This window comes from Astatotilapia calliptera, chromosome 11 (genome assembly GCF_964374335.1).
Source record: "Astatotilapia calliptera chromosome 11, fAstCal68.1, whole genome shotgun sequence".
Lineage (NCBI taxonomy): Eukaryota > Metazoa > Chordata > Actinopteri > Cichliformes > Cichlidae > Astatotilapia > Astatotilapia calliptera.
Genome location: NC_137432.1, coordinates 6,858,680 through 6,869,862, shown reverse-complemented (window position 1 = coordinate 6,869,862; position 11,183 = coordinate 6,858,680). Strand labels below are relative to the sequence as shown.

General features: G+C 44.5%; 3 protein-coding genes across 7 annotated transcripts; 1 reads left to right on the top strand and 2 right to left on the bottom strand.

The window, feature by feature from the left end:
• Positions 1-93: 93 nt before the first annotated feature.
• Positions 94-1,884, bottom strand: LOC113031449 (transmembrane protein 42-like). Its single transcript, XM_026183532.2, has 3 exons — positions 1,641-1,884; positions 728-874; positions 94-594 (listed from the first exon to the last, which is right to left on the bottom strand). The coding sequence occupies exons 1-3, from the start codon at positions 1,833-1,835 to the stop codon at positions 451-453; spliced, it is 486 nt and encodes a 161-aa protein (XP_026039317.2). The 5' UTR covers positions 1,836-1,884; the 3' UTR covers positions 94-450.
• Positions 1,885-1,968: 84 nt separating this feature from the next.
• si:dkey-31c13.1 (uncharacterized) lies at positions 1,969-6,367 on the bottom strand. 4 transcript variants are annotated; one of them, XM_026183523.2, is made up of 10 exons: positions 6,142-6,367; positions 5,826-6,010; positions 5,044-5,154; positions 4,732-4,872; positions 4,418-4,654; positions 3,951-4,326; positions 3,594-3,829; positions 3,320-3,495; positions 2,807-3,246; positions 1,969-2,681 (listed from the first exon to the last, which is right to left on the bottom strand). In XM_026183523.2, the coding sequence occupies exons 1-10, from the start codon at positions 6,251-6,253 to the stop codon at positions 2,428-2,430; spliced, it is 2,268 nt and encodes a 755-aa protein (XP_026039308.2). In that variant the 5' UTR covers positions 6,254-6,367; the 3' UTR covers positions 1,969-2,427. The 4 variants fall into 4 exon arrangements, with proteins under 4 accessions (XP_026039308.2, XP_026039309.2, XP_080163884.1 ...); XM_026183524.2 differs by lacking the exon at positions 5,826-6,010 and having other exon boundaries at positions 6,142-6,270; XM_080307758.1 differs by lacking the exons at positions 5,826-6,010; positions 6,142-6,367 and adding an exon at positions 5,642-5,660.
• Positions 6,368-6,603: 236 nt separating this feature from the next.
• On the top strand, positions 6,604-9,671 carry kiaa1143 (KIAA1143 ortholog). Of its 2 annotated transcripts, none has more exons than XM_026183529.2 (3): positions 6,604-6,739; positions 7,289-7,439; positions 7,575-9,671. In XM_026183529.2, exons 1-3 carry the CDS (start codon positions 6,626-6,628, stop codon positions 7,796-7,798), a joined length of 489 nt encoding a protein of 162 aa, XP_026039314.1. In that variant the 5' UTR covers positions 6,604-6,625; the 3' UTR covers positions 7,799-9,671. The 2 variants fall into 2 exon arrangements, with proteins under 2 accessions (XP_026039314.1, XP_026039315.1); XM_026183530.2 differs by lacking the exon at positions 6,604-6,739 and adding an exon at positions 6,920-7,073.
• Positions 9,672-11,183: the final 1,512 nt, after the last annotated feature.

Here is an 11,183-nt window from a genome sequence, read left to right as displayed (position 1 = left end):
TTTCTAATCATTCTCAATTCTTTAGAGTAAATTTAGCATGGTTGTGAGATGGCTGTTCTTCTGCACAAAATATGTGGTATTTAAGTGCCCTCATTTGTTCGACTTCCATTTTATTTATAAAAATATTCATTTCCACTCAGTATTCCAATGCAGAGCAAGTCACAGTGTGGTTTGTAATACATGCATCACACATTAAAAAAATCAACTTCCACACAGGTACAAAAAAAATAATAATATGAGGGTTTTTTGATTTTGTGCAAGTCCCAGGGAACCCCTCATAAAGAATCAGAATTCAGGTGAAAGTCCATAAAAAGGCAGTTGTTGTTCGTCTTATAGGAAGAACTCTTAAAAAGTATACATCAGTCAATTCTGCAGGCGGAGAACCTGACAGAACTGCTCTTTGCAGTCAACAGTTTTGAGGCTGCGCACTTGGAACAACTCCAACATGCATTACTTGTCCTTCTTGTCTGCTTCCTGTGGGTGTGTCTGAGGTGCTGAACCATGAAGCATCAGCAGTCCACACAGAGTGAGAGCGATGCCTGCCCACCACAGAGTTGCATGGCTCTCTCCAAAGAAGAGCCTCCCTAGCAGTCCCTGGACAGAAGAACACATTCACTATAAATATAAAACAGTAATCTGAATGTTGAATGCAAAGTCAAAATGTTTCCCTTTTGTTGTTATAGTGTTGTGAAAAATCAAATTAGTTCAGCATATGTAGAGAGCTTACAGAGGAAATGAAGTTGGATGCAGTGGTCGTGACAGTGGCCCTGGCTGTAGAGGTGGAATGGCGGAGTGCCTTGGAGAAGGTGGTCCACATGACTGCATTACAGGCGAATAGCAGGCCGCCGCACAGCAGCCGCAGGGGGATGTGGAGCTGTAGGCCAAGGTATAGCAAGACACACACGAAAACATAACTTTACCCTCTGCAGCAAAAATGTCACGGCTTGGCTAAATACCAGAACTGAGTGCAGATCCTTAGTTCAGATTCCTAAACAGTGTTTCTCCATTTCCAATTAAGCATGCCCAGGAAGAACATATACTTTTTACCTCACAGCCTAAACTTTGACAAACGTGCCTGGTTAATGACCAAAAACCTTAAACCACCACCACAGTTAGATACAGAAAAACAATCATACAGCTGTTACTAATCACATTAATTTTGACTATGTACCGGCACACGCCCTAATTAATGACAATACTAACACCTGTTTGGCTTATGTTTTACAGCTAGATGCTGTACATGTTACTGAGAACAAAACTATCAGCTTGCATCATTAATGAATTAATTTATTATTCATATTAATCGGCAACAGTTTGTGCTCGTCTCGTATTAACATTCATTTAAGTCAGAGCTAACCTTTAAGTACACAGTAATTAAATGTTTTAAGGTATTTTATGGAGGCTTTAAGAGGCTTCTGATCACTTGCATGAATATTACTCCTCCAAGTTGTTACTGTTTTCTACCGGTGTCACACCGACTGGCTGCCATCTTTGTTGTAGCAGTAGTCGGAAACGAGAAAACTCTTTAATAAATTCAGTGGAAGAGGCATTATGATCAAGGGTGTGTGTGTGTAACCATGCCAAGGAAATTAGGTATTTGTAGAAATACAAAAACAAAGATGTCAGAGAGTCAGTGTCACCCAGTCACAGGCTGCGCTTCCACCAGGTGTTTGATTCCAGTCGCTCAGCCGCGTCTCACACATCTCTCTCAGGTAGCTCGCACCGAGCGACAGCTTAGCTGACAGAGAGGCAGTAGCTGCCAAAAAGCCCGCTAATAACGCATAAAAGGACGCTGAAAACATTCCCGAACTCGGCTGGTTGTTAGAGGGCTCCATGTTAATCCTTTCAGACCGCAGTCAAGCCTGAGTTAAAGGATGCGAACAGGCAGACGAAAATTTTCACAATAAAAGCTTGTATGGCAGCTTCCTCCATTCGTCACTACACAACAGGACACACAATACAAAGGCCTGGTTTTTCACTAATTTATTTATACAGTAAAGTACACTCTGTCGCTGTCATCCGAAAATCTTACATTTCTTGCAGGTATAGATTACGCATTAACATCATAATGGCTCCTCATATAAATGCTTGTCAGTTGTTACTTTGCTCAGTGGTGACCAAACAGCTTCAGTGGTGATGTCATCGGACTCCGCTAGGATTTATTTTAAATAGGTAAAGAAACTACTCTTCGTGGATAATGTCATTATTCATGGAGACACAATTTTTGATTAAAACTACTTTGGTTTTATTGTGAAGCTTAAGTGCTTTTTCCATATCATGCCTTCGCCCTCTTGACTGTAGCTGCTTTGTTGTAATTGGTTGTTTCCTTTCCGGGAATCTGATGACGTAGTTAGCGTTCGAAAAAAATCGCGCGGCTCCGGGAGGGTTCTGATGATTTCGAGGCCAGCCACTTTGTGGGTTCCACCCTCAGTCTGTGCAGCTGGAAACTCGGACCCGCTTTGCTTCCAGATGAAGCATACCATCCTCACTGCCAAACGCAGGTGTGAGCCCCTTCACCAGCCTGCCTAACGTCTCAGAAAGTTCCTGAAGTGTGTCTTGGCTTTCAGTGGTACATATTCTGTCCATGAGTTGTTTGGTGAGGTTGACACATTTCTTCCTCAGATATGACTTGCTCACTCGCTTGCGTGGTGGACTGTCACAGTCAGAGGTCACTTGTGTGTCTGCAAAGAAAGTTACACTAAGACAAATTTGCACTCCCTAAAATTTGAGGTAACAGGTTAATGATTGTGCGGGTAAGACAGTAACTTTTATGAAGTTCTTCTCTCATGTTGCAGATAAACCTTACCCTTGCAGGTTACTGGCTCACTGACTACCTCCGTGCCCCACTCGTCCACTGAGTCTGGGGTCATGGAGCAACACGTGGCATCCAGGTTAAGAAGCGGGTGTTCCCTGTATTTCAGGGATAACTGCTGCCACGTCCAGCCAGGGACCTTCTGGAAGACTGCACAGAAATGTTTGCATGGCAACTTGTACCGCCTCCAGTCATCACACTGACAGGAGGGCAAGCTGTCGTCTGACCCAAATGCCAGTTCATAAGACTGGTCCTCCTGTGTCTCGCTCTTCACTCTGAACACACCGTCGCCCAGCTTGACCACGTGTCCCTCAGAGAGAGAGCTGTCCATGCAGCTCGTGATGTGTTGAATGACGTCTGCGGGTCTGTCCCACAGGAAAGGAGGGACACTGGAGTCACACTGTCCGTATGACCTCACATTAGCTTCAATGTACCTGAAAGAGAAACATTATTTTTGCTGACATGACGTGCACACTGAAGACAAGCTTGTGCAAATGGAAAACTTACGTCCTCCGCAGTTCAGGGATGTACACATGTGTCACGATGTCCAGCATTTCAGATAAAGTCCGGTCCCTGTAGTCCTCCAGGTATTTGTGCTTGAACAATTTATTCTGGTGTTCAGTCTCATGGTTTGTGATGATAGCTATATTCAGTGTCTCTTCTTTGAAGGCAGACACCCATCTCTTAAACAAAGCAAGATATAGCGAGGGTTTGTTGTGGCGATAGAATTTCAGCTTTCAAATGTCTCTGTGCAGGAGCTGCTTTTTTCTCAGATGCTTACCTTTGCTTTGGACAACCACGTGTCTGAAAACCAGCTCTGAAACGCAGGATTTTGTTCCCAGGTGTGGCTGGCCATCAGGGCCTTCACTGCCTCCTCGTACTGCTCTGTAGTGAGTGAGCTGGCTATCGCTTTCAGCTTTGTAAGAGCATCTCCTTTGTCAGCCACTCGATGCTCCTTCTGTATCCATTCGTCCCATGCCTTCTCCCTGTGAAAGTCACTGAGCAGCGCTTTGGTGCCTGCACAGAGGTAGAAAGAGACTGAATAGAGAGCACACTGATATATAATCATAACACCAACATGTATAAAAAGAGTAAAGATCCACAGTGATCACTTTGTTTTCATTTTAGCTCACCGTACCTTCAAACACAGACTCAACAGCTTGGATTTCGGCAGCGTTGCAATTGACCATAAAGCTTGCTGGCCTCCAGTCTGCGTTCCAACACTTGAACACTTCCAGACCCTCTTTGATGGCTTCTGTTGTTTCTTCTTGGAGTACCATCACTCCCACAACGGAGTAGCACATGTTAGTGCGGACGCACAAGAAGCACAGGGGCAGAGGGTAGCGGATTGTTCTGTAGGCGGCATCGAACACGCAGACATCTGCCCCATACAGGCGCAGCAGCCTCATCTGCCACAACGTTTGATGGCAGAAGAGGAAGGAGGCGTCCTCTGTACGGAGGCGCAGATGGAACTTGTCCTCAGGTGTAGCAGCACACCATTCTTCAAACAAGCCCTGCAACAAATACAATCTTTTTTTCTTTTTTATACGGACTAGTCACATGCTGGTGTTTTACCCAAACAGGAATGATAAAGGCGCCGCTCACCTCCAGGTTCACCTGATCGATTCTGTGCCGAGCCTGGTCCTTCACCTTAGCCATTATATTTCGGAGGTCCTTCTCTGAGGGGTAGTACCGGCGCCTGGACGCAGGGGGTGGGCTAGCTCCCTTAAAAAGCTCGGCTGTTACAAACTGAGCAAGATGACGCTTCAGCTCGCTGACCTTCCTCACGCCCTGCTTTCTGAGCTCCACCACCTGCTGCTCCACTCTTGCGTCCACGGGCTCCTTTAAATATAGCACACTTGTAGTTTCACATGGAAACACAGATTTTTGTCCTTTGTGAGGAGACTGTTGTTCGTTACCATTTCTCCCATTGCGTGCCCAGCATGCGCACTTGGCTGTGTAACAACATAGCATGTTCCCCACACAACTGGATCTCTCTCCAAAGCCTCTTTCAGCATCTTGGAGGCTGCCTTCTTACTCCTCTCCCTGTCTTCTTCCAACTAACATGCATGCAGATAGAAATCAGAGTGGTGATCATGGAGAGAAACATGTGCCGAAACAAAATGATTTAGTCTGAGTCCTAAACTCGTACTCCATGCCTTTCTCCTTTAAATTCAGCTGTCTTTGCTTAAAGGTCACATTCCTGTAGGAGAGCCAACATTTCCACTTACCTTGAATTTAGGGAATGTTGCGATCTTGCTGATTGATATGGCTGCTGGGCATCCCACCTTTTTACTAGACTGCGAGTTTGATTTGTTCCTAACTAAAGTGTGGTCAATCATCTGTGGATTATGGGAAAGAAATCAGTTAAATAATGCATTCAATAATTCATGTCAAGATTAGCTAACTTGAGCAGAACATCTAAGCATACTCAAATCAAACACTGAGAAACAGGTGGAGCCGTGCGCCTTTCTTAGTAGCTGTGGTTCACTGCTGTCCATTAGAAGTGAGCAGATTGATCCTAATATTGATAATATCCATGCCATCCAAGCCTATAGCACCTTAAAATGACAGTAGTTGATCCAAAGTGCTTTAGAGACAGACACATCCAAGGTCTCCAGAAAGCCCCAATTTCAAAATAAATGAAAAACTAAAAGGTGTGTTTTGTTGTGGAAAAGTAAAAACCACGCTGACTTATAGGCCATTAAATCGTGTTCAGAAATTGGACATTAATGATGATTCGTCTGATAAATCATGACGCAATGCTCTCCACTACATAAGCTGCCTTTTCTAGGTTTAAAGTGTTGTCACTATTGGTCCTGTATTTACTTAGTATTGCATTGATACACAAATTTCAGTATCCCACAGCACTACTCCCAACTCGTCTACTCTGCGCGCTTTTTTCTCCAAGGCTGCAGCGTCATCGGTTGCCTAGCAGCGAAACAACCAATCCCTCGGCTCCTCGCATCACCAGCCAGCCTCTGTGTGTGTGTTGAACGCGCAGTGAAATCACCGTCTTTTTTGCCCTTTCCTCGGCATATCTCTGCTTCTGAGCTACGGCGAGGTCCTTGCCCTGATGGCAGACGAGCCTTTTAGAGCCCACAAACATAAATGGGACTCCGGTGAATTCAATGGCTGGCATCCCAGAGCCCCCAGCCCACTGCCAGTAGACGCGGTTTCCGGGCAAAGGATGCCAATCTGTGTGACAAATACAAGCACACGACCTGATAAGACCCCGGCGTTAACCGACACACTCACTACTGGACCATAGCAGGGAGCAGTGTTTACGGCTCTGCTGTCCAGCTAGCAGTCACTCTCCATTTCGTTACCTTTGTCATTATAATGGCGGCCCACGGAAAAGGTGATAAACTTAGTCTGAGACTCTTCCTCCAGTTCTTTAATAAAAGAGTCCAGATCGGCAGAGTTCTCAAACTGTCTCATGCTAATGCTTAACTTTTCATGCTCATACGGCTAACGGCGCTACGAGCAGTCACAGCGGAGAGTTTCCTTCTTCAAGTTAAATAGGGCGAGTTGCTGCTTTATGTGGAGGACATTCATCGGCTTAGTTTTTCTGCGATGTTTCGCTTTGAATCATCATTTAGCTTATCGTCCCTTGTGCAGATCCAATGTAGCACCAAGCAGCGCTATGGCATCAACGTTCCCAAATCCATCAATGACAGTAGCTCCTGAAGTCACGTGACGCGGCGCGTTTTAGTGACGGTTTCTCTGTTTTGACGAGTCCGTGCTAGCCGGAAGTTGCTCGGATCTGCAGTCTGCATTCGTTGGCTGCTTGTCTTGTTTTGCTTCTTTGCCATGAATAAAAATAAGGGCCGCGGAGTAGCATGGGTGAAGCCGGCGGAGCCGTCGTTTCTCAAGAAGTTTAAGAACGATGTGGGGTACAAAGAGGGACCGAATGTCGACACTAAGGTAACTACGCGGTTGGGTTAGCCGTGCCAGTTAGCTGCACCGGGCCTACCAAACCATTATCTCTTTCAGTTGTGTGACAGCTACACTTTGCGACGTTTGTTTCTGAGCGCAGGCGCATGGTGTTCATATAAGGAAGAATAAATGCTCTGAATCATAATTCAACGGAGGGTCCCATTCACTGAATTGAGCAGTGAGGCCGCACGAGCTACAGCTGTTCCTCCGGACCATCAGAGCAGTCTCGAACTGCGCTGCAGCGTTCAGCTGTGACTGCGCAGGCGTTCTACAACTGAATTTATGTACTCTACAACAGAAAGCCATGGCTTTTCATGAATGGGTTTGTTTTTTGTTTTATGAAGTTGTATTAAAAAAAAAAACCCACCACGACTTGAATCATGACTCTGAAGTACAGGTTCCTGATTTTAGTTTGAGTGTCGGGCTGCTGATGAAATGATTATCATTGAAATAAGAAACCTCGGTATCGTCATTCACAGTGAATGCAGGATTTCAAAACACTTCTCACACAGGCTAACGGTCTGTTTGCTATCCTAGCGTCAGGTGATGCCAACACTGGATGACGACAGCGGCAGCGATCGAGAGGACGAGTTGCCCCAGGTCGTGGTCCTTAAAAGTGGAGACCTGACTGCAGAGGAGGTGAAGAAGATGAAGGATGAAATACAGGCTGGAGGCAGCTCAGAGAAAGGTGAGAGTCCAGTTCAATGATTTAATTACACCAGGAGTAAGAAAATATTTATATATGCATGCACTGTATACAGCATGTTAACATAAAACCCTGTGTTTGCAACCCTGCACATACATACCTCCGTCTGCTCCGCAGATGGTCAGCCTCCTGACGGTAAAATCCTTTTCAAGAAACCAGCCAAGCGCTCTTCCTCAGATAAATTCCAGGGCATCGGTGCTAGCTCCAGCAAAAAGAAGAAGAGCAGTGGAGGGGACAAGGAAAAGGAGGAAGAGGAGGAGGAGAAAAAGGAGGCATCTGGAAAGAAAGTTAAAAATAACAGCCTCCTGTCATTTGGAGGGGATGAGGAGGAGGAGGACTGAATGGAAGTGGTGAGAGTAGGCTGTCAGGAAACAGGAACATTGTACTGAGTATAAGACATGGTTCAACCTGTCCATTCTTTTTAAAGGACAGTGCTACTGTTTTTGCATGTCATTCATGACATATAGATTCATACATTTTTAGTAAAGCATAAAAATCAGCTGGCACAAACTGAATTTATTCCGAGTCGTCTCCGTCTGACTACAGGGATGATTCCGATTCATTTAACAGTCTGAGCAGAAACAGTGAAGCTGAGGGGGAAAATGAAGATGCATCAAAGACGATGAGGTTATACTTCTGTTAGTGTAACTTTATCCTGCATCCATGTCAGGGTCACAAACTACACAAGGACATTTATACAGTACTGTGTTACTGATAAGAGGGGAGTTGGTTCAGCTGCTGTGTGAAAGCCCACTCTGACATGTTAGCAGGACGTTTCCCTGGTTACAGCTACCAGACTGTGTTGACTCGTGTCACTTTGTAGAACTTGGGGTTTGTTCTTTTCCAGCCCCGTGACTTTGTTTTAACATTTTAGTTTGCATGTTCTCGTGTGTGTTCTGTGAGGACAAATATGAACTGTTAAGGTGGTTTAGTTCTCAGGGGACTAAAGTCATGGCTGTGGGACAAGAATTCATATTTTCACACCTCAAAGTTTATAAATGTCTCAAACACAAGCAGAGAGATGTAAACCAGCTTCTGCTTGATTCTGGAGTTGATGAGTGAAGACACACATCACCGTATGGCTTTACCTCAGTGTAGCTCTTTCACACACCACAGGCAGGTAGTTGAAGCAGTGTCTCTGAACTGCACGGATTCTGAAACCAGCTCATCTACATGTTTTCAGGTGTAAATTTCTCCCGCGTTTGCGTCCATAAATAACCTGAACTGTGTGCTGTGCTATAGATCCAATCACTATTGTATAGCTGTGGTCATAGGACCAGGACTAATTAGTGGAAAATCAGTTGTACAGTGTGCCCCGCACCCCACCCTTCAAGCCCAGTGTAAATAATTGAAGCAGCAGCACGCAGAGAGCTTTTCTGTATCAAAGAATCAGTGCTAATGAATTCCAGCAGATTCGGTTTTCCTGAAATTTATTTGATGCAGCTTTCCTTAATTATTTTTTGTTATACTTCTAATCAAAGTCACAGCGGGAGCTGCTTGTGAATTTTAATTTAGAAAAACCAATTAATTCAGCTGCAGGAGCCGCTCGGCAGTGCTCTCCACAAAGCAAATCCCAAAGAAAAATTTAAGATCATCGGAAGCGGGTCTGCTCTCGCATTTAAAACACTGAGAGCTGCAGGGAGCTAAATTTGTCCAGCTTCAGTTTAGTGTACTGGAAGCAGTGGGGGTCTTTTTGTTTTTAAAGTATTACATGTAATGCGTCCCTTCATCAGACACAAACGAACATCAGCAGCTGATAAATGGATGTCATTAAATTCCAGGAGCAGCTAGTTTAATGGAAATTAAATTAACTTTGTGTGATTACAAATTAAATTGTCCCCATATGACAGCATTGTGAGTTCTTTCTTCAGGTTCCAAAGTGCTGCAGATCACTGTGTCACACTCTGAATCAGCCTGGATCTTTGTTGCTGTGTTTGAATCTTGTGTTGTGTGCGCTGAGGTGTGTGCGTGTCTGGCAGCCGTACGCAGGGGCTCATTGTGGAATCTTAAATACAGTCAGTCAAGCACTGAATGTATGAATATTTTCTAGCTTCGACTGCGGAGCTGAACAGTTCATGTAGAAACGATGCATTTGTGTCAATGCAGTTGTGATGTATCCTTTTTTTTTTGGTGTGTGCATCAGTTTTCATTGTGTATTTTTTGACAGTGCTACAACTCCTGTGAACTTTTGATATAAAAATATTAAGAAATCTTTGTTGGTTGTTTTTACTGTCATGCGTTGCCTCATCAGTGCCACCTGTGTTCATGTCATGAATGAACAGATCTACACCTTCACTATTCTTCAGATGCCGATTGCCTAATTCTTCTTCCTCTCACGCCACCTGTCAAGCTCTGCACATGCATAGTTTCACTCCAGGACTGTCTAAGAGCAGCTTTGCACGATTACAGTTCAAAATATTTTTTAAAGTTTCCATTGTGTCTTAAAGCAGATTTGGTTCTTCCCCCCCGATTGGCTGCTTCTTGCAAAGAGGTTTTAACTGGTGGGTTAAAGTTTCGAGTTTCTGGAGAGAGCTCCATAAGACATGTCCCTTCATTGGTCTCCAGCAGAGCCAAGAGAATCTAAAAAACAAACAGTCAAGTCTAAACTGGACATAAATGCAGCTAATAAAATCGATGCTTACAACCTGTGAATTTTATACCTGCAAAAAAATTCTAAAGATTAACATTTTTTGTTCATTTAAAGAAAAAAAGTAAAGATGAGTTATTTCAACCTCTTTATTCAAAAAGGCATGTTTCATTCTCACACCTGCATCCAGATCATTACAATTGATGGAAGAACCTTTGACTTGGAAAAAAAATCAAATAAAATCATTGCATCACATGATAGGACGCTGCGCTCGTGTGAGGCAGCAGCCTCCATCGTCCATGTAATAAATACACCCGCTGACATGCAGCTTTGGAAACACCTTTTTTTTTATTAAACTTTAAGGCCTGTGCTGTCCCTCTCCACACGGACTCTTGGAGCAGTGTTCTAACAAAACCTCATAAAAAAAAAAGTCAACTTGTTATATTTGTAAGAAAATGAACATGGCAGATTTGAATCTAGGGAAAGTTTGGTTTACAGAAAGAAGTGCGCCAATTTAAAAGGAACATTCAGAGTGTAGAGCGGCTGTAACCCGCAGAGCCTCCTGCTGCTCCTGCCAGCTCAGATGATGGTTTTCTAAATTCAGGAGAGGACGAGCAGCGAACGCGTTTGATCCCGGTACCTGCGGAGGGAGACTCAGCCTGATATCTACAGAGTGCGGTGGGATACGTGACGGGGGATCAAAGGGAACGAGGCCTCGGGGACACCTTTTGACATGCAGACAGCAGGTACTGCAGACGAACAGCTGGGTGCATTACTGCTGCTGCTGATTTCTCTTCATTGTTTTCACTGAGAGCAGAGGAGACTTTCAAATGGCTACTTAACAACAACACTGGCACCAGCAGCAAAGCAAGCACATTTCTACTGACCTGAAGGTGGGACGGACCGCTCTGCGTTCTGCAGCGCTGATCCCTCCCACATTCGTTCATTTACTAATTACAGTCAGCTGATTAAAAACTGAAGGGTACAGATATGTTCGTGTCCACCTGCTGGGCTGCAGCTCAGCATTACCATTTCAGATAATGTAAACAGCCAGCTGATCACACAGATTGTAAACAAATCACTTTAAAGCAGAGCAGGTGCATCGTGGGAAATGTAGGTTCCAGTACCTCTGGAGACTG

Excerpts from the sequence above, each read along its gene's own strand:
- LOC113031449 (XM_026183532.2), bottom strand. The coding sequence starts at position 1,835 with ATGGAGCCCTCTAACAACCAGCCGAGTTCGGGAATGTTTTCAGCGTCC. Across the intron at positions 875-1,640 it reads GAAGCGCAGCCTGTGACTGG|CTCCACATCCCCCTGCGGCT; the intron begins GTGACACTGACT and ends CTTGGCCTACAG. Across the intron at positions 595-727 it reads CATCCAACTTCATTTCCTCT|GGACTGCTAGGGAGGCTCTT; the intron begins GTAAGCTCTCTA and ends TCTTCTGTCCAG.
- si:dkey-31c13.1 (XM_026183523.2), bottom strand. The coding sequence starts at position 6,253 with ATGAGACAGTTTGAGAACTCTGCCGATCTGGACTCTTTTATTAAAGAA. Across the intron at positions 3,247-3,319 it reads ATCCCTGAACTGCGGAGGAC|GTACATTGAAGCTAATGTGA; the intron begins GTAAGTTTTCCA and ends TTTCTCTTTCAG. Across the intron at positions 2,682-2,806 it reads TGAGCCAGTAACCTGCAAGG|ACACACAAGTGACCTCTGAC; the intron begins GTAAGGTTTATC and ends CTTTCTTTGCAG.
- kiaa1143 (XM_026183529.2), top strand. The coding sequence starts at position 6,626 with ATGAATAAAAATAAGGGCCGCGGAGTAGCATGGGTGAAGCCGGCGGAG. Across the intron at positions 6,740-7,288 it reads GACCGAATGTCGACACTAAG|CGTCAGGTGATGCCAACACT; the intron begins GTAACTACGCGG and ends TTGCTATCCTAG. Across the intron at positions 7,440-7,574 it reads TGGAGGCAGCTCAGAGAAAG|ATGGTCAGCCTCCTGACGGT; the intron begins GTGAGAGTCCAG and ends TCTGCTCCGCAG.